A 22,560-nucleotide genomic window follows, 5' to 3' on the forward strand; every position below is an offset into this window, starting at 1 on the left:
ATATTTAACAGCTGTCTAATTCATTTAATGACCAATTTGTATTTTCCAAAGAAAATATGAATACTGTTTCATCTAATACATCCTTATTTCCTATATAAATTATTCATAAATACTGTATTTATTATCAAATGAAGTTTTCACCTTTTATGATTACTGTATGATTTAATAAGACATTCTGTATACACAGTAAATGAACAGTCTATGGACTATTTTCCAGCAGTTTCAAAAATTAGCTTTCTAAATGTATTAAGCTGTTCTCAGGACTCCAGAAATAAACTCCTCAGGCAAAATTACGTACCTTTAATCCAACCATAAGCACCAGAGTGGAAGTGTTTCTGTTTTTTCTAAGCTGAACACACTTTCAACAACCACTTATCGTCAATGCATGAGCACTGATGACATAAATAACCCATGTATTTGCCCATATAATATATGTATATATATATTATGTGTGTATATATATATATCACATGTATATATAAAACTATATGCAAACATAGATTTGGGGGCACCAAAAAAATGGAAGGTCTATATCCTAGATCTGAATGTTTTCCAAATTTACCTTCCTTGTCTATTAACACTGGGTTTGAAACTAAGCACGCTTCAGACCAGACAGTGAGTGCACGAACACTTACTACAGGTGTGGCACTAAAATTTAACTCCAGGTGTGTCTGGAACCAAGAGATATGCAAAGAGGAACAAATCACCTACATTCCCAGCAGCCAGTTCCACCAGGAAGGGTTACTGTTGGGAGGCTGGCCGGCTGGACGTTCTGCTGCTCTTCCTGTTTTTCAGTTTAGTACATCCACATGCTCTGAACACTGCACAGGTAGCTTTCTGAGACAAAAGTTACCCTATTTAACTCTGCAACAATGAAAATTTTGACAGTCTGTGAGTCTTGGAGTTTGTAGCAATTTGATTTATTCTACCAGATGGTACCACTTGCTCCCTCTTAGGCAACCTGCCAGGATCTGTTAGGATTTCTCCTACTGTGGCTTGTTAATGTAGGCTTGGGGACAATGAGAGTAGGCAGTAAAATCAACCTGTGTTGTAGACAAAAGGAAAGATTTATAAAGCTAAAATATCTGTTAAATGGAACGTGAGAAGGAAGAAGCAGCTTTAGTGAGCTTTTAAAAACTATAAAACTATCAGAAGAAAAGAGGTGGTATATGAGCAAAAAATAACATGTTCTGTATAGGGTAGACAGTAGCTGGTGTTTCTGGAGGTGAAATGCAGGGGAGGTGGAAGAAATTTTTCTCACAACTGCCCCATATGCTATATCATGACATGACAGAGAAGTCAAACCACAATGTTTTTGGTTCCCTTTAGGGCATAGCCATGACTGAAATTGTCCCACTTTTGTTCAAAAAATACTTTAATGTGATGTGTATGGATGTATTGCAGATGGATAAAAAAAATGTGGGCTGAGCCCACATCAGCTGGCTCAGTGCATGGAAGAGATGTGGAGTTCACAGGAGGGTAGAACAGCACCACAGTCCCGTGTACAACGCCATCCCACTCTCTTCTCCTAAGCACAAGCCTAAATACAAGCAGTACTAGTTCAGTGCTGAAACTGAAATTTAGGACTAATTCCATTAGCAATCACTCAAAATATTTTATTTTTTTTCCCTCATCTGATCATGATCAGCTTGAGGAGTTCTGTGTTTTCTCCCTGTAAAACTACCCCTGCTTATGCCCGATGCAAAGTTTCTTCTGCAAAGCCCAGAGGCTCAGGCTCACCCTGCCAGTTCTATTCCTGAAACCGTTCATCCTGTTTCAGTCTCACATGAATGATGTTCACGTATCTGGGTCTTTAAAACCTAGCCAACTAAAACTGCCATCTATTATATTGTAGGAGACAATCCTCTATAAGACTAAATAACCTAAAATGTTTTTGAACTTAAATTTAAGTAAGTCTGTGATTGTGCTAAACCTATTTCCTTCCAATACACGGTGGGAATAAATCATTTTTCTCAACAAAGGTAAACCTGAAATATTAATAAGCAGACAATGTGCTGGTACCAATTACTTTTTTTCTTTTGATATCTGAAAGTAATACCAACCCTATTCAAGGTCTTTCAATGAAAAGGTGAGCTGTAAAATAACAATTTTAATGAAGAGTAGATAACAATTTTGGTCTTTTGTCCTATCAAAGAGAAAGTTACATCAATTCCCCCATAATAGAAGAGTCTCTTACCAAGAAGTATCACCTCCTTTGAAAAATAGTATGTGGAGGCAAGAGAGCACTAATGAGACTTTGATGGTATCTCTGCCATTACATGATAATCCTTAAAATTATATGCCTGTTGCATCTTGCTTTTCAATCTAGACTGAAAAACAAAACTGAAGCATATGTTTCATATACTTCATTTGCAAAGCTATTTACACTTTAAAATCACTCTGGAGAACCTTCTGCTTGCTAACGGGAAGCTGTAGTGGTTGCAAAGCCAGTCCCAGCTAGGCATATCTGCACTGCCAGGTACTGGTACATCAAAACTCACTCCTTCTGCAGGGAGCCCCATACAGATACCCCACATATGATGCTTAGATGCGAGTCTCATCAAGCATTATGTCCTGACCAGCACAGCTAAAGTCAGAGCTGACTTTATTTGCCAGCATGGGACATTGTGCAGCATACACAGCTGTATCTGAGCTTGTGAAGTTGCCTGTACTGTGCTAAGGAGTACAGACCACCTGCAGACAAATTTATCTGGGAATCTTTGGAGGGCAGTTGATTAAGCCTCCAGTCCTTGAAAACTAATGCCAGATATTTATGAATTCCTTTGACTCGTATGTGACAAATGTTGATTTACATTTTGGCTTGAGTTTTGTTTCCCTCTCTTTCAGAGAATATAATCCTTCTTGCTCTTTAGATTGACTTTTATACAAAGTTGTGGGCGTAATTCTGGGCAGAAAACCGGTGTTGTGCAATAACTAAAGCAAAAGTCACCTCCAAGGAGTGTATATAGGAGGAGCGTGACATGGGGTGGGGCTGTGGTCAGTAGAGATGTCGGCTCTGATGCCGTCAAGGTGAGTTGCTCCCAGAAGCACAGATGTAACAGGATATGGCTGACTGTGCTATAACAATGTCTTTGTACTGCTCAGACGCACAGATACACAGAGAGAGAAAAGCATGCACTCAGAAAGCCCGGAGGAGTATTTGCCTGTTACTAAACCCCCTATTTCCAGATGCCAGCAGCCTACCAGCTGCAAAGTAACTTACAAAGAAGACAAACTAGCTCCCAACCAGTCCGTGGAGCTCCAGCATCTCTTCCACAGCATCACCTGGAAGTGGAGACGTGCAACATGGATGCATGCACAGCTCCCCTTCATAGCTGCTCGTTGTTCTATCCAGATGCTTGCTTCTCCCATCTTCCCAGATGAATTCTTCATGGCCCCTGGGGTCCGTGCATAACTGGAATTCAGACCCACAGATAGGAAATCTCTGAGCTATAAAAGCAGCTATGCAACCCCAACCGCCCAGCGAGCTCCCAGCTTTTCTGACCACACAGAGAACTGTGAGGCCACGGGATTCCCCAGCCATCCCCCTGGTCCTGGGACACTAACCAAAAAGTGTCTGGAGGGGTCGATGAAAGATTCAGAAATCTTTGACAGAGAAAAGGTCAATGATCCCAGATGGAAAGGAAAAGTCCCTTTTTACTACATATTCGATGCCTCCTCCTGTAACTCACCATCTGAACATTTCAGATGCACATTTCCGCTGAACAGCAGGAAATCAGCCTGTGTTTTCCAGAACAGAGGTGTCCTTTCCTGTAGGTAAAAACTGTAGGCATCCCACCCCACCCCGGTTTTAGAGACAAAAGTCATTACTAAAGACTTTCCAGTAGATGGCAGGGTTACCTTGTCACAAAGCTGAGTCTTAAATCGAAAGGGCTGCGGGATAAAAACTCCAGTGCTGTTTAATGCTTTTTAATCAAGAGAATGAACTAATTAATAGCTGAAAGGGGATAAATACATGCACACATGCTGGCTTAGCTGATCTAATGTGAGCCAAGAAATGTGGATATTATATTTTAAGGAAGTGAAAAATCTGGAACCTCAATACAGGATGAAGAATGAGCTTTGTTAAAAGCGAGCTTCTTTTAGATAACTGTGTTGTACCACAAAACTGTTCATACCACAAGACAAAACCCACAGTATTTAATGTAAAAATCCACTGGATTCTTATTCCTGAATATGAATACCAAAAGTGTCTTTCAGGAGCAAATCAGTTCAGCTGGAGAGTGTAATGTTCATGCAAAAGAGCACCCCACAAAGGGAATTCTGTGCAGCCTTTGTTCATATGAGAAACAGTAAATGCAGCAGGTGGAGAACTCCGTCACAGGTCAGGAGTCCCCTCAGAAACAACTGGAAGGAAAGCCAGATGCTCCCCGAGGATCTTAGAAACATTTCATTACATGTCAGAAACTGAACTGCTCAGCCCCGTATAACTTAATATCCCGCTGCAAATGGCCAAGGCTACGGTTTCTCAAAACTACAATTCTCTAAATCTTCTTTCCAGCCAAAGCAGTAATAAACTACCGACTGCTTTTCAAATTTTTATAATGTCTCCTTCAACTGCATTCCTTTGTAAGTGCTCAGAGGTTTTGTCTACATCTCCCTGAAGGACAGCCCGGTTTCCATGAGGTGGATGTAAATGTGGTCATTCCATTTGTGTCAACGCTTTCTGAAATCATTTGTGGACAGCTTACTCTCTGAGCTTACTAAAACAATAACCGATTGACTGAGTTTTCTTCAGGCAGCCAATACAGCATCACGAAATGAGTACTGTAAAGAAAAAAGGCATTAAATGCCCCAAACATCGAAGGAGATGACTCTTGTGACACTCATTTGTAGTCCTCAGAATATCTTAATCACAAAACCACCACCTTTTCCCTTAACTAACCATTTTGTTAGTTTAAAATTGCCACTGATGACGAACATCTGTACACTGACAGCAAACGGAAACGGCTGCAGGAATAAATACCAGTCCACATCTTACATGGTTTTATGTAGCAGAAACAATTCAGACATTGCACATCCAATATTTTTGCTTTTCATTTGGTCTGTGCCAGATGTGGCTTTTTGACAAGGCCCATCCTGGCACACCTTTTGTGTCAGGATAAATTCTGCATTTATTGCAGCAGTGCAGCTCAGCAGCATTACACAACTGCAGATCAGGTAGAAGAAAAGAATTTTTATTCCTTGTGATGAACAGTATCTTCAAAGTCACATTTCCTATTTACAGTTGCAATATGACCACAAATAATATGCACAACTTCCTTTCAGAAGTGTAGAGTGTCACTAAAGCTTCAGGCTATGTTACTGGAAAGAGTTTCAGGGTTTTTTTTAATTTATTTTATAAAATCCTTAATAGTTCATCATCATATTATTTGGGTTTCTACATATTAATTTATACATTATGCATGATTACATGTTATTCTTTAAAAGCTTCCTCCATGCTATAGCCACATTACTGATGATTCACACCTACTGATTCACCTTGCCTCTGAAAGCATTTGCTTCATAAAAATAAATAAATAGAAATTGCATTGATTGATGCTTTAAAATCCTACCATCTTTTGACAGTTGGATAATACACACAAAGCTTCACATATTCCTAAAATTCTGGCTCAGATAGAGTGCAAAGGAAGAGGTAATATTAATGTTGTTGTCTTGATTTTTCCCCACAAGAATAAGATAATGCTTACTGCTCCGAGATCGCATGTCTGTTCTCCCCCTTTCAGTCTCATGAATAATTTGGCTCATTTTTCTCAATGACATAAACACTGAATCTTGCTGAAGGTCACGCAGCTTTCCTGGTGTTTTCTCATTCATGTGCAATTCAGCACTGTATTCTGTGCCTCGTGTTATTTTACATTCATGACATGCAGCTGTAGAGTGTTTCCATGGTGGTATAATGTCTGACAGTCAGTTCATGCAGTGAATGGTAAACACTGCTGTTTCAAAAGCTAATTAGAGGTGTAGATTTGTTTTTGTTTTTATTTTTCTTTTGTTGCCCTCTCTCAGTTTATTCAGCTGGGGAGCTATGGGACAGCCAAGGTCAGCAAAAGCAGACAGAGAAATGACCATTGTTTCATGCAATAGAAACTTGAAATGAGTAAGATTAATTGGTGTAGAAAGGAAAAGAATTAAAGAGTGTGAGGCATCTGACATTATTAGGGTAACTGTAAACCAATTGCTTTGACCCTCAGGCCTTTGGCTTACCCAGGGCCCCCACTAATCCGTCTGTCATCCAATATTGCTCTTAGAAGACAAAAGCCTGCTTAGGCTTCAGCAGAGTACTGAGATCCCTCTGTTCCTGGCTTAGTGACTCCTGATTTCTAGCCTAGAGTTTCATCTCGTCAGCATCCCCTGAAGCAATACCCCACCTGCACCTTTCAGTAGCTAAAAGGAAATGGATAGGAAATCAGGGGCAGGGAAGGTGGGGGTGGGGGAGCAGAGATGGGGCCGGGGTAGACAAGGGGACACAAAAACTGAAAGGAACCAAAACTCTTTTATCTGTAACATGTTCTCAGTTGGCCCCAACTTAATCCATGGCGAGTTTCCTTAAGTACAGCTCATGCTTCCTGCCCGTTTTTATGTACCCATGCCGTAAAGGCTCCTTTATTTCCAAACCCCGTGTGTCGGGGAAGTCTGCTCTCCTCTGCACCAGGGAAAAGCTTCAGGTACTTTTGCTTGAAATTGGCCTGGAAGCATTAGGCCTCAAATCAGAACTGACAATTGTGTTGTTTTTTTACAAACAATTACTAAATTATTAAATAAACAAATGGAAATAGGCTCAAAATCCACTCGAAGGTTTATTGGTTTGACTTCTTTCTGCAAGTTGCTGTGAGGGAGGGATGGGGGGCAGAGGTGCTTCCACCAGCCCTTCTTTTATTTCTGCATGTCCTAAAGAGCTTGGCAACTTTTAAACAATGGCTCCAAGCCCTCTGAAGCTAGTTTTTTGTTCCTTCATTGTGAAATTTTCCCTTCAAATCACAAGAGGTGTGTATTTCATTCTCCCCTTAGGGGCCAACAATTTCTACAGATATACCTGACTTTGGTTTAGCATAGCCATGTGGTTAGGCTTTCTGATGCCCACACTGCTGAGGAGCCCGAGCAGTACCACCTTCGTCACAAATACAAATGTGCACAAAACTGTCCAATACCATCTTGTGCAAGAGAGCATTCAAGTGACCACATAATCAATGTTTTTGCTTCACTTTTGGAGTGTGTTTACATCAGAGCTCAGGAAGCTCCCTCAGAAATCAGTAAGGAAAATGGATCACTGCAGTGAAAGTCTTCTACACAGAAATTCTTCCTCTCCCAGGTAGAACAAAAAAGAAGGGTCGTAGTGGAGGTAGAAAACCAAGCTTTTTATTTTACTGCATACCTTAGAAGAGAAGGCATAGGGAGGAATAAAACTTACTTGGTCATTCCTATCCATACATTTGTAGAGGACAAAAAGGACAAAATCAACAGAACTGGAAGGTAACAAATCCAGAACCTCAGGCAACAATTACCTCTACATGGTTTTACGAGCTAAACTTAAAAAACACTGTAAGATCAAAAGCTTCATACCTAATGTTTTTAAATTTGAGTTTACTTCAAAATGTAAGGAGGAGGACTGAGAACAGAACACAATGATTAAGCCACAACACTCTAGGACATGATCCAGAGTAAGGTATTTCTGACAGGACTGGTACAAAGCAAGCTCTCTCCCCTGCCAGTTACCAAAAGAACTGTCTCCTTGCACCGGGTTTACATGGCAAGGTGTTGGCAGCAAGGGGGCTTCAAGGACGGCTTCTATGAGATGAGAGGATGGGGCTGCCCCTGTGCTGAACAGAGGCCGGTCCCCGAATCCTCCTCCTGGTGGCCCTGCATGTCCAGGGTGCTTGGGCTGCTCCACAGTGAACACTAGGAGTGGATGATGGCATGTGCTCAGCAGAGCTTGATCCTGGGTTTGAGCCTCGGGAACATCCCACATGCCGCTGCGGTCAAGCCACTCAGTGGAGTCCTGCTCCTGAGCCCCGATGACATCCTAAAGCTGTCCCTGTAGGTATGTAGGGATGGCTTCCCCGCTCCTCAGCGTGATCCTGTCCCTAAGCCTCAGGGCGATCCCCCAGGTGTGGCTGTGGGCGATGGTTACCCAGCTTCCTGGCTGGATTCTGGTGCTGACCTGCAGGGAGATCGCATGAGTACCCTCACAGGGAGGGCTTCTCCTGTGTCTCAGCTGGATCCTGTGTTGGAGCCCAGCTGACATCCCGAGGCTCCCCGAAGAGCAAAGTATAAAACTGAAACAGAAAAATATTCTCAGAGGTCATCTGAAATCCTGAAGGAAATTGCGAAGAAATTGGAGAAAGTGGCACAAGACACACCAAGAAACTGTGCAGAAAGAAGTGTTTCAGGAAGGAAGCAGTTGCACACTACTGGTCTCTGGTGAAGACATGGGCAAAGCAAACAACTGGCACTCCAGGGGCAGATGCTGATTAAAGTGCAAAGGCTGCCAGTGACAGAAAGACCTGCAAAAGTACTATATCCAAGATCTGCTCCTTGTGGGACCCATGGGCTGCAGGGGGACAGCCTGCTCCACCAGGGGCCTCTCCACAGGCTGCAGGGGAACTGCTGCTGCATGCCTGGAGCACCTCCTGCCCTCCTGCTGCACTGACCTCAAGAGCTGCAGGGCTGGTTGTCTCACATTTTTCCCACTCCTCTCTCTCACAACTGCTGCGTAGCATTTTTCACCCTTTCTTAAATACGTTATTACAGAGGTGCCACCAGCTTTGCATCTGATTTCTAAATGGAATATCACCTCATGCATCTATATTGATTGTTAAGCTATCAAATGTGGCTATTTTCTACAATAACACTTGAAAGCTTCCCTTTTTTCTTTTCTTTCTCTGCTGTTACCTTATGTCGTGTGGTGCACAGGCTTGTCTCAGCCTTTTTTATGTCTACTCCACTGAGTGGATGGAGGGACCTGAATTACCCTAAACATACAAGTTAATTTTATCTTAAATTTCCAACGGCTTGATTACAAAGCTTGCCTGATTCTGCTGTCCAGATACCACTAATTAGTGATACCAAAATGCTGTTTACTGTAAGGTAAACGGATTTCTCCTATTAAACAATGCTGTGGTTTTACAGGGGTAAAATGTGCTCACTGTAGTCCTAAATATAAAAGGTCAGTGTTTATCTGCGGCAGGCATTATCGAACAAAAGCACAACATTCCCAGTTTTATTCTTTAAGCTCTTTCAGCTGTATATAATTTAATCTCAAGTAAATTAAGCAGATTTGATAGCTAACTGGGAGCTGGAGTGCACGTCCGGAAGGCCTGCATTCCAGCCCCCGCGCAGCTGACCTCTGTGCGCACGTGGAAGTATGACCAGAAAGTCAGGAAGGAAAGCACCTGCACAGGTCTGCACACCTGACAAACCAGCATTTCAGACACTGCACGAGTTTGAAGCTAGCACTCCCGCTATCTCCCAGGGACCCTAACTAGCACTTCCTATGCACCAAAGGCATCAAACATAGCCACCAGGGTGCACAGTCAGTTCAGAAAGCATGCCAAGCTTGTGGCATATGAGACACAGAGAATATACCAGGTAAGTGTATCTCACGCCGGCAGCAAGCGCAGGATCAGCCATTTCAAATCCTGGGCAAGGCAGCCTGACCTGCTGCAGGGCCATCCTCCTCTGGCCATCAGTTTATGGTCAGAGAGCAGCTGTGCACAGTTGGTGCTGGAAAAGGCAGTTCCCCTTTACCACTCAGCTCTCTTCCTCAAGGCTGTTACACGCTGGTTGCAAGAGTGGGAGATGGGGAAGGAAGGAAGAAGTGGGCAACACAGAGGAAGCACTGAACTGAAGGAAACTGCAGGCTAGCAGCACTCACCGTTGCTTTTAACCACTGTGGTGGCGCAAGTCCTTGCTGCCTACCTGCTCCAGACCACGAAGAGCACTGCAGCCTCCGTGGCTACATCTCCCTTCTGAGCTGCTCACAGAACAGCTACAGCGACTGGGAGGACAGGCATGGGAGCCACATGAAGCATGGGAGATGGTGACCTCCCAGGAAGGGGCCCAGGGCAAATAACTGGTGGCTCTAATGTCAGTGGTGGGCTCACAGCAAGACGTGGACGTGAATATAAAAATCCCAGCAGTGCTGCCTCTTCAACGGGTGTGTTGGTATCTGAATTCCTACAGCCATTTCCCAGAACACGGGTTTACTGCAAGGTGGTAGCCACTTGGAGATGGACTAAACAAAAATGTGTGAATTTTCTAAATACGGAAATTCAATGTATACCTGACATGCACACAGAGAGCAGCAGCCAAGCCAGCGTAAGTCACAGGTCAGTTGCAAGTAAGGTCCTGTGACCGAAACAGCTCCTCCATCAACCAAATGCTTGGCTGGGCGAGCGAGAAGCAATCACGACCTGTTCCCTCGGTTGGCACCTGGCTCTGGCGCAACCTGACAACATCAGCTGCTGCTTCCCCGCTGCCTGCCAGTTCGCCCATCCCGGTACCCTGGACAGCAGGAGGCAGGCTGCCGGCAGCCCTGCTCTTGCCAGTGCCCGCACCCACCCCTGCTCTCCTTGCGGGCCAGGCGGTGTGGCCAGCGCCCGGGCCCTCGGCACGGCTCCCTGGGGTCAGCGTCCCCCTGTTCTCTGCACCACCGCTGCTCTCCCCTTCGCCTTTTCCTGGCGGGCTCGGCACCTGCCCCGCAGAGCCGCGGCCCTGACCCCCTGCTCCCCCGACAGCTCCAGCCCCCGCCGCGTGCCCCCGCCGCTCCCCTCACCGCCCCGTGCGACCGCGCCCGACGGGACCCGCAGCGGGCGGCCCCGCGCCCCGTGCCCCCGCCGAGGGATGCGCCGCCGGCCCCCGGCCGCCCCCCGCGGGCCCCGGGGCCGCCCCCCGGCCCGGCCCCGAGCATGCTCAGTGCCGCCCTGACCTACTTTCCCTGCCGGCGCCGGCGGTGCGGGGGGCAGCGCTGCGGCACGGCACGGCACGGCACGGCTCGGCTCGGCAGGGCTCGGCACGGCGCGGAGCGGCTCGGCTCGGCCCGGCCCCACGGACTGCGGCAGCGCCGCGCTCCGCCCGCCCCGGGCCCGGCATGGCGCTGCGCGGGGCGCGCTGAGGGGCGCGGCGGCGGCGGGCGCTGCCGCGGGGCGGCCGCCGCGCAGGTGAGCGGGCGGCGGGGGGGCGGCCGCTGCGCTCGGGGGGGCGCTGCCCGGTGCCCGCTGCCCGCTGCCCGGTGCCCGGCTCCGCTGGGCTCTGCCTGCCCCCGGAGCCCCGGCTGCGGGCTGGCTGGCGGCGAGGGGGCGAGGTGTCCCCCCGGCAGCTTCTCGGGGCTGTCAGAGAGCGGCAGCTGCCCCGCTTTGCGCCGGCGCTCCGCACGGCCTCCTGCCGCTCGGCTGAAGCTGCCCTCTCCTCTCGCAGGACTGCCTCGGGAGGTAAGGGGCGAGCGCAGAGGTGCCCCGAGGTCTGAAGCGGCCCTGAAGCTCGCCGGTGCTGCTGGTGCCTGACGGGCCGGGTTGGAGCGGCGCCGGGCAAGCGGCTGGAGCGAGGAGGAGGCGGCCCGGAGCGGCGGGCGTGCGGCGGGTGCGCTGCCTGCGCGGTCTCGGCCCCCCGAGGGGTGCCCTGGAGCGACTCCTGCGGAGCCCCCCTGCTAACCCCGCTCGGGAGGAGACGCACCGGCTGCGGGCAACGCCAAATGCAAAATGCGACCTCGTTTGGTACGTATTTGGCTGAAAAAAAAAAAAACAACTGTGAAGTTAGCTCGTGGTGGATAACGCAAAGGGGTTTAAAGGGGAAAACGCAGCGTTTTAGTTGGTAAGAGCCAATGCATTACGGAACAGTTTCTCTCTTCACTGCAGTAGGACAAAATACGGCAGATCTCCTTTTAGCGGAGGCAATGTTTGCTTGGCAGGAATCTTTTGTCTGGCTTAGTGTGTACAGTTAGCAACAGCACCATTGGGTACCGGTGGTTGCTGTAGTAGGAATCTTCTTTCTTTCTTTCTTTCTTTCTTTCTTGAAAGCCATCTAATCTAGACTGCAGTATATCAACATCACTAGATTCTGAGTGCAAGTCACACAGCTTGAGTGCACATCGCATATATACTATTTTTTTCAGATACTTAGACAAATCGCAGACCATCACCAAGAAAAAGCTTTCTTCCCACTTTTGTTACAGAGATATCTGGTATTTGTCCAACACAGGCAGGTTTCCGTTGAGAAAGCTTACAGATAAAATAGCTGTGCTAACTGTCACCAGAAGACTGTAGCGTAAGACCTGGCTGCTCGATACTGCCTGGAATTTTTTCATCCCTGAAGCTCTGAGCTGCTGCCTGGCCATGCAGATCAGCACCCTTGCAGATGTCTCTCTGTAGTCTTAATTCTGTTACTTAGTTCTGCTAAGTGAAGCAGTGGCATTTTCTAACCACATACAGACCCATCTGAGAAACATCACTTCCAAAACAGTATTACCTTTCACCAGTTACCGTGATTAAAATTATCCATAACAGCATTTTAGAACATCTTTTTTTTTTTTTTTTTTTTTTAAATCTGTCAGGCAGGAAAGGTGTGAAGGGCAGACAAAACTTGTACCTTCTCCTGTAAGTTCCTCTATCAAGATAGAGGAATTCAAATTATTTAGTGATTTTCATTTAGGTAACAAAAAAAAAAAAAAAAATTGGTAGTGGACTGTCTTACTTCAGAGTAAAGTGGTGAAAGTGGTGCCTGATTATCAGAAATAAGGAACTCTGTACAGATGTGTAAATCTCTTATTTTGGAAGAGGGCCACAACAAATGGGGGAATTACATTAAGAACAGCCTATTTAGGTTTAACATTTAATTGTCCTGCCACTCTGAGAGTTTCATAGCAACAAAAGATTTCTGCTGATATTTTCAAGTCACGCAGGAACAGGCACTGCACACTGCATTGCCACCGCGCCATTGTGCGTGCAGTCCCCAGTCACACCTGTGTGACCGCACGGTGCCCACTCCTACCGGCACTACTGGGTTTTCTCCAGTATGTCTTGTCCCTGGATAGTGGGTGCACAATGCCAGTGGGCTGTGGTGTGCTATGGTGTAGCAGTTCACATGGTACAGTTTTCATTTACGAGCATGTTTCTGAGCAGTTATTTCAGCATGATGTTGCTGTGCTAGGTGTTCCGTGCAGAATCTGTGGTCAGCTTGTCAAAAGATGGTTAGGCAGTCATGCGACTGCAATATTAGTCACATTTTTCAGTCCAGAGTAGATATAATGGCACAAAAGTCTGAATTGCAAGACATTCTTTAGTAAATTTGTGAGCTCTACCTAAATGATTGCACCTAAATTATGGCCATATATTGATGCACTAGGAAAGGGCTGTATTGATCTCACTTGTATACAAGCAAGACTCAAGTTTCTGTGTGATGCAATGCAAACTCCTTTGAATCCTGTCTGCTGTCCCCTCTTGATTCTCGTGGGGGAAGTAGGAACATGCACTTTAACCTAAAATGATCTTTTCCACTGCAATCAGTCACGAATGGTTAGATTCCTTTAAATTCCCCCTCACAAATTTAATCCTGTCCTAATCCCAGCACCCACGTGTAACCTCTTTGCGCAGTATCCCGGAAACCAATAAATGTGAAAAACAGTCATTAAAAGCTGGTAATTATATGCATCTTGCAATTCTATGGGGACATAGATGAATTAGTCATACTTTACTGTGTTCTCCCAGTTTTTTTTTTTATTCTCTTTTATATTCCCACTTAAATGGGAGCCTTTTATTAAAATACTGTTTCTAGTTAAACTGTATGTAGCGAATTGAAAATATTCACTTATTCAAAGCACGTACAAAATTTAGAAATTAAATAGTAGAAGTTTTAGCTCTGCAAAGCCCTTCATATCTTTGTTTAAAGAAAACCTGATTTTTAATTTTACATCTTGTTTGAACATCTAACATCTAGAATTTTTCATCTTCATTTGGAAAAAGAAAACAATTAGATATGCCTGAAGGATGGTTAGCTTTGGCAAACAGCTCAAAAGAAGAGAAAGTAGAAGGAAATGAATTGGGCCCCATTCCACATTGCTGTGTTCCTTCCACTAAGAACAGATAAGCCATGCTGAGAACATATAAGATCTGTTGTATTTGCTGACTTCAGTGACTTAGACTGTTTGCAGAATAATGCCTACAGAGTGCTGGTATAAATAGAAGATAAGAGGTGAGTAAGGAAAAGGAAAGATACCTAGAAATTGGTGAGGCCAGGCCATGTGTATGTGGAAGCGTGGGAGAGATTCTCTGTGTCTTCTTTGTTACCCCTTTCTCAACAAAGGGGACTTTCAGGCATTGAACCATCTGCATTTACTGCCAACAGTAAAACAGCAGCAGCTATGCTGAAAGCTTGCAAGGAGTTAAACAAGTGTCTCTTAAAGCCATACAGATGTTTCCAGAATAATAGCTTTGTACACAAAACTACATTGAGTGGCAGTTGTCCAGCCTCCAAATAAATACAAATGCTAAATTAATCTAGGTAATCTCCATAGAAGAAGTATTTATTTGGAACATTCCAAGTCCTGTAAAGAGTTTATACCTAGTCAAACATCAGATGTGCCTTTAAAAGTCTCTCCACTACTGACAGGGTTGAATCTGCTTTATGATTTGGGTAGCCTACACCTCAGAAGAAGGACATTTCTCCCACAGTACTTGTCTTGAATAAAAACAGCAAGCTTTTCCACTAAATATAAAGTTTTACTTTGTTTTTATGACAGTCATTAAAACACGGGCAAGAAAACACTCAACTTGCTCATCCCATATAATAGCGTGCATATGAACTACAACTTATTTAGTGAAAAGTATCCAAATTCCCTAAGCATTTTTTTTTCAGTGTATTTCACAAAAAGTTGACTTGATATAGCAGAGGTGCTGAGATTACAGGAACTGCAACATCAGAAGGGAATTTTTCAGAGGTTTGGCATTCTTGAGGTACTTTTAAATAATCTCTCCAGTAATTACCTAACAATAGGCTTCATCTATTCATTTTTAGGTTAATGGATTAAGGTCTTTGAGCATTTGTTGAGTAAGGAGAACAACCACCAGACCGCTCAAAGACATAGTTAAATCAATGCTACCATTCAAGTTTTTAAAGCAAAAGGGGTTTTAAAGTCTCCAGGATTCCATATGCTGGCTAGTTTTGCAATATCACAGCATGAAGTAGGACAAAGAGGAACAGTACTGAGGAGAACTTGACAGTAAAATACCTATTTGCAATTAGGCTTCTAAAATATTAATATGGTTGTAAAGGCAACATCTGGAGGATGAAGAATTTCATTTTACCATTGCTGAATAGGATGGTGTGTGCTTCATTCCCTACCCAGAGAGTCTGGATATAGCATACAGGATGTTTTTATCTATGTGGGGTAAGTTCGGTCACAAATACAGAATGTGGAATAACCTTTTTGCTTAGTACTTTCATGCTGTATTTATTGATACGCTATTGAACCTTGAAACTGAAATAAATGAATCTTTACAGTCATTAACTTTACTCCCCTACAGTGTTGGTTGCGTCTAGAACAAAATAACTTTGAAAGATACTCATTGTGAGTTTTACTCCATTTCTGCTGTTAATGGTAGAATAAGCTTTGGCCCTGACGTTTCCATTTTCTTTATTTATTTATTTACCGTTTGTCACCTTCTAAAACAAATTCATAAATGTTTGCCTGGAATAGTTTACCAGTGTCTATGAAACATAAAATTAACTTAAAAGAGTCCTAAAAAGGAGTTTGAGTTGCCATACCAACAGCCATTCTCATTCACTACCCAGAGCCGTACATTTAGAGGACAAGGAATACACAGAAGAAAGATAAATCCCCACGTACTGCACAGATGATCATAATCCAGGAACCTTTGCATGTAAATTATATATGGTCTCTCTTGAATCTTCATTAATTTCCTTATTTTACCTTGTGTGAATAAATTTTTGTCTAGGTATATGTTAATAAAAGAATCTTCCTTCTCTTTCTTCCCACTGTCCCATCTTCCACCTCAGTTCCACTGAAATTGGTCTTGTTTTAGTATTATGAGAAACAGTGAATACGTATGCCTCAGCTGTCTTCTTTACATCATTCAATTTTGTATGTATTTTTAATAACATCTCTTCCTACTCATCTATCCTCTGAAGTCAGTAGTCTGTAAAGGTTATCTTAGTCTGTCTTTGGCTTATCTCTGCTTTATTCCATTTCAAGATTAGATTTACCAGAACCAAGTGTTCTGTAGCATCAAGAAGCCTGACTTAACAGCAGGTAATAGCCCACAAACTTTAGAATCTGACTGTTACGTGTCAGGAAAAATAAAAAAGTAATACTGCAGCTATCCCAAATAAGTTATTAGTTCTTTACCTTGGTGTTTCGTTAATTACTTAGGCTGGAAATAAGTCCTCTCTAAATGGTAAAGACACCATTGGCTGTGTAAGTACAGTGGATAAGGGCAAGCACATTTTCTATTAGGCTGTAGTCAACACTCTCAGCTTGTCTCCGCATTCTAAAATACTGATATTTAAAAGGATTATAAAGGGGATTGTGAAGGCAACTTTCCAGCATTCCCAGGCAGCTCAATACAGCCAAAGAGACTCAAACACATAAATAAGCTGGGAGCTGCTGCCCAGTTGGGAAGCACCAGCCCAGATGGGCAGAAGGAAGCTCTTCAACCTATGAACATTACCAATGTGCCACCTTTTTGACATAGCCAGGGAAGCAGATAGGACTGTGGAGGACTGAAGTCCTCCGCAGAAGAATGAACAGAGCAGCTGTTTCAGAACCAAGCCTTAATATTTTATTGACTAACAAATGAGTAGAGAAATAAGTCAGAACATTGCTGCTAGTTGTTAAATGAGTGATATTTCTCTTCACTTGCCTGTCTGGACCCTAACAGCTTAACCTTTTCCTTAAGTGGTTCTTGCTCTTAAGCCTATGAGCTGGCAGCCAGCTTCTTAGCTTCTCTGTGCCGTTATTATGCCACATGGTTCATTCTTCTGCATTCCTGTTCCAGTAACACCTGTTAGCTTTTACTGCTGTCCACTTTGAAAAGGCATTGCCCGTGGCAACCAGGAGAGGGGATTGGTCTGAAGATGGAGTGTAGTAAGTAGTTTTTAAATAATAAAGGATTAGCCTTAATTTTGTAGCATCATCTTTATAGTTATTTATAGACAAATGAGAATTAGAGTGAAAATCATTTCATTTTCTTGATCACTTACAAGTTAAGCAAGACAGCATTGTGATGCTAAAGCTATTGGAATGTAATTTATGCATTGTACAATGAGCTAACTTCTGGTGCTTCACTTCTGAATTGAATAACCTCACAGTTAATAGGATTACACATAATTCCAAGTACAGGAACAGGCAAGTCTTACAGAAGAAATCAAGCCAGGAAGAGGTATACATCACTGACCTCCTTTTCTGTTCTTGTGTGCGCTGTCATCACATCGTTCTGCACAAATGCAGTACTTAGAAATGTAGCCCCTCACCCGCAGTCCTTTTCCTTGGTGGCAGAAATACTGGGAAGTAAACTCATCTGCAACATGAAAAAATAAAGGGTCAGTCAGACCACAACATGTCTCTGAGTGATAAATGTTCCCAGCCAGTCTGAACTGCAAGTGTCTTCTCATCAGACCACTGATGGTTTTGGACTGAGAAATTTTAACCTCAGGTTGGTCCATTTCACGGTTAGGAGTAATACCATCAGCCTGCAGCTCTGCTTGGTTTTGAGCCTATTTCCAGGGAACTTCTGTAGCTAAAAATGCATAGGTAACACCATAGGGGCAGCTGTTCCGTCACTTAGAAGAAAAATGTGTAATAGTTCTGGAAGCCCGGCACCAGCAGCTGGCAGGGGCCAGCAGTGGGTAGGGCAGCGGGGCTGCTGCTGGGTCCCAGGGCTCTGCCTGCCCCCGGAGCCCCGGCTGCGGGCTGGCTGGGGGCGAGGGGGCGAGGTGTCCCCCCGGCAGCTTCTTGGGGCTGTCAGAGAGCGGCAGCTGCCCCGCTTTGCGCCGGCGCTCCACACGGCCTCCTGCCGCTCGGCTGAAGCTGCCCTCTCCTCTCACAGGACTGCCTCGGGAGGTAAGGGGTGAGCGCAGAGGTGCCCCGAGGTCTGAAGCGGCCCTGAAGCTCGCCGGTGCTGCTGGTCTGGAGCGGCAGGCGTGTGGCGACAGAGTCCTGTCACTTAGAGGGAAAACCTGTCATAGTTCCCTCATGTGGCTTGTCTCGTGTATGTTTCCTTGGAAGTTAATCCCGTGAGCAGCACTGTTACTTTCAGGTTTTCAGTTTACACTGTGTGGGTTGGGGAAGGAAAAACCAAAACCACTTAACGCAAGGAACCCTGGCAACTGTCTTTCAGTGGCAAATTTTGCTACAGATACAATATGCCAGGGGATGTTATCTGTGTATTAGATGCTGGAGGAGAATTTAGGGATTCTTTGGTACCACCAGAGGTAAGCCTGTCCCTCGCTACAGCTTTGGAAGTGGGAGAGGTAGCTCGGACAGCTAAGGGTGTTTCTTTTCCTTTCATGCACCACAGTTTAAAAAAAGAAGTAAAATGCAAGAGTATGTAACCACATTAACACTACCATAAACTTATAGTTTTTCTAAGTCTTCTACATGTATCTTGTATGTGTGTTTTGAGGATGGCAGAAAGGAATGCACCCATTCTTTCCATGACCATATATTTTGCTTTATATTAATCTCCTATTTGGGGGCAAAAATGCTCGCAGAGATTGTGTTCCTAGAGAGCAAATCCTTACAGTGCAGACATAAGTGTCTTATGTCCTGTGTTATCCTCAGACTTGAGGAGTTACTGCAGCATTCTGTTTTAGTCTGGTCAACCTAGCTGTGCTCTCTGACTTAGGGGCAGGTAAAAAGTTACCATTTTGGCTGCCTTCACCAGGTTTATCATGGGCCACAGTTAATTAATGCCTGTCATGACCAGGATCCAGCGTGATAGCACTGTGCCCACTTCCCCAGTACCCTGGATTCTATCATGACTTTGCCAGAAGTGGGCTGACATCACCAGCAGCCCTGTTTCAGTCTCCTTACTCTCTCCATTTAGTCGTGTGATTGAATCATCACTTAGGTTTAACAAAGCAGCTGACTCCTACAGTTGTTTTCCCTAATATCTTTAGGCTGCTGTTGTGCCTAAGGCAAAGCAGTAGGACAGAAACTCTCAGGAAATCTCCCTTCACACCAGAGTCCAATGTGAGCACGTTTTCTACCCTTTCCAATTGTCTCTCTCCCCCTCCTTCTTCCTGCTCTCCTACCCTGATTACAGCTGTTGTGGTCCTGCGCAACAGATTAGCAGGGATGTGCAGCTCCCTGAGTGGTCACCCTTTAACTTTCTCTTGCTAGGTAGGGCTGAGAAAACCTTTTATTTTTATTTCCATTTTTTTTGTGCCTCACTAACAGTGTCTAGGACATGCGTGCCAAAGAGAAGATTCTCTATCACTTCTTAGTTGCCCTGGGAACATTTGTTTAAACTGGCAGCTTAAAACACTCCTTCAGAGACATCTCTCCCTGACTCTTCAGACATACCCAAGAGCCTTTCCCTGGATGGCATGTGAAAGCAGCAGCCACCGTTTCCAAACATCTTGCTTTAAGTCTCCTGCCTGGTTATTGCTCATTCCAGCCATCAAACTGTATTTATTTCAAGCAGCAATGCATCTGTGGAGGTTTTAAGTGCTTTCTTAACATTCTGCATTCCAGGAACATACATGGGAAAGTACATTCCCAAGAGTGACACGAGTAGGCATGAATCTCCCACAGTAGATGTAAATTATTCGGCTCTATTTCTTAAGTTTTACTGCAGCTATTTATGATATCCTTCTGTGGTGCCAGAATGAGGGAGCTGCTGTTATTTTCAGACAAGCGATCGGCTCTTTGGCTACGTAAACCAGTCAGATTTGTTACTGCTACACAGAAGTTCAGTTTTTGCTTTCATATGCTCCGTGTTAAGCACAGGTGACCACACAGACCAGGCATGCCTCACGCTGTTACTGCCATCACACTCTGCAAAACATCCATCCATAGCATCCCTACACTGCAGGGATTCAGTGGGTCACCAACCGATCCCAGCTTCCCAGTACACCGGAGTCCTTCCTCACGTGGTTTCTGCTCACCTGCTGGGGTGATCTTTTATTTCTTTTCGCAATTCTGATTCCTCTCCATGCTAAACAATGTGTTTGATTGCTACAGATTTTTCTGCCATCAAAAAATACGGTAGGCTCAAATACAGTAATTACTGGCCGCAGCCAGTAATTAGCAATACAAAGCTTGATGAATGTATGTTGTTCTTTTGCCCTTCCCATTGTCTTAATCCAGCCAGTCTTTGTTCCTGCTCCCTTGCCAGGAAGTGTGACGTGTCTTTTGGCTTTTCCGTATGGCGCAATGCAGATCTATAACGCTGTACAAAAACATTTTATAGGCTGAATATGTGTAGCCATAAAGAATGGCAGTCTCCAAGGTTAATGGAGTAGTAGAAATGAGATGTAAATAGTTACTGAAGTGAACAGGCAGAGTCGAAGATTTTTTTGCAAAGTGCAGATTTACACAGGCTATACCTATAGAGGGCTTCTGAAATACAGACTCTGCAGTTTGCATAATTGGAAATGGATTTCTGAAGTCAACGTTTTTATAGCTTTTTATGACAAATGTGATTTGCATATTAATTTTAAAGTTAAAAAATTAGTCTGGCTCTTCAAGGCAAATATTTCCATATTGAGTATTTAGAAAAAAGGAAGAAAAGTGAGAGCAAGCTTGGAATTGTGACAGACATCCATACCATGCATGCAGCTTATCTAAAAATACATGGTTTGTCATTTCCAGTAATGATTCATCCTACAACACAGAAAAAACTAATTTGCTCTTTTAATAACAGTTGTATGAAATCAAGTTCAGTGCCTTACAGAGAACAGAGGATGGAGAAGAAAACAGCCTAACTCAAATATAATCGGTGAAAGACAGTAATGTTTTCTTTCCTTCTTGAATAAAGGAGAAAAGAAGGAAGGGGATTATTTGTTTGTTTTTATTTTAATGTTTCCCATATATCTGGAACTGTCTAACCTTGTCTAAGGTAGATGAGATACTTTGGTGTCACCTAGGTCTTTAATAAAACTCAAACCTTTTGCAAGTGAAATGTTCAGTTGGGGAAAATTTGTTGGATACTTACTGTGTTCTATATTAGGTTCCAGGTAGATTCCTCTAACTAATAATTTTCATTATGTTTGTATTATTTACCTTACAAAAACATGAGTTAGATATTCTGATGTGATTTTAACATAATTTGTGGCCCACAGACTCTAGGTGAAATTTTTGATGGTGCTCATTTTGGGGCCAGCATTGTGCCGTCAGTCAGCAGTGAATGCCAGCTGTGTTCACTGGGAGTGTAATGTGGCCAATAGAGAGCACATTTGTAAAGCCCTGTCCTCTGTCTACAAACTGAAATCACTGTTTAAGAAAGAGCCCATTGTAGATGATTAGTTGAGGAAAAATATTGTAGTGAGAGTGTGTAAAAACTGTGAAGGCAAAACAATTCATGCCACATAAGGAATGAAAAAGACCCGATTCCATTTGGACCTCGAAGCAACCTTGCTCATCGTTATGTCACTAGCAAGCTCCAAAACCTTTCCTGGAGTAATTCTTTCTGATGTCGTTTTACAGTTCATCTAAGACCATGCACGTGACAGAGATGCAGCACTGAATTGGTAGTGACAGCTTTGACGCACTGTACCTTTGGTTTTCCTGTTGATTTTGCAAATGTTTAAAAAAAAAAAAAGCGAGAGAAATCTATCGAACTTTTGGAATAAAACCGTAGCTGCTGCTGTAGCTAAATTGCTCCTAAGTGTCTAGGTGATAAAAGCCTTCTCCCACGCCTGCCACTCTGAACAACACTATTGTCAGGAAAATGTATGCATCTTTTTCCAGTAAGAAAAAGGACTGTGATAACATTAGCATTTAGACAAGACACTGAGCTGATGATTGTGAAATGCATTAATGGATGTGTCACTATTTTAAAAGAGCACATCTAATGGATTGTTTATACATGCCATCTCATTGTACTTATTTATTTATTTTATAGGATATTTTAAACATACAATTGCGTGGATCAAAGTAAAACTCTCCTGTGACCTCCTCACCTCAAGGGCCTGCATTCAACAGCACCGACTCCAGTTCCCTGCCTGCTGCGTGTGCCACCGGAGGACAATGAACATACTGAGCAGCCACCACTTTCTGTACTTTCTGCCCACCACTCGCCTTGTCATCTTACTAGCAGCTCTGACGACTGCTGAGGATGTGACTAATAGCACTTTCAACCGCACTGACATGAACACGGGTTCTTTGCCTGTGGTCATCTCCCGCATCGACCATATTATAGTCAAGGAGGGGAGTAGTGCCTTGATTGACTGCAATGTCCAAGGTAGTCCTAGTCCGCATTACAGATGGTACAACTCCAATGGCCAGCTGCTCCAAGAGGAAGAGAATAAAGGTAAGATTTTGTTATTCTCAGCAGTGTAGCCTGTCCTGAGACACTTCAGATTTCA

The 22,560-nt window shown here is 44.1% G+C and overlaps 1 protein-coding gene across 2 annotated transcripts in view; it reads left to right on the forward strand.

Moving 5' to 3' along the window:
* Positions 1-22,560, forward strand: part of MFAP3L (microfibril associated protein 3 like) — a 35,909-nt gene that overhangs the window by 6,575 nt on the left and 6,774 nt on the right. For both annotated transcript variants that reach the window (XM_032186091.1, XM_032186090.1), the window contains exons 3-4: positions 11,437-11,732; positions 22,098-22,505. In XM_032186091.1, coding sequence (XP_032041982.1) covers positions 11,711-11,732; positions 22,098-22,505 — 430 coding nt within the window. In that variant the 5' untranslated portion in view covers positions 11,437-11,710. The remainder of the gene's footprint in view (positions 1-11,436; positions 11,733-22,097; positions 22,506-22,560) is intronic.

This window comes from Aythya fuligula, chromosome 4 (genome assembly GCF_009819795.1).
Source record: "Aythya fuligula isolate bAytFul2 chromosome 4, bAytFul2.pri, whole genome shotgun sequence".
NCBI classification, from domain to species: Eukaryota; Metazoa; Chordata; class Aves; order Anseriformes; family Anatidae; genus Aythya; species Aythya fuligula.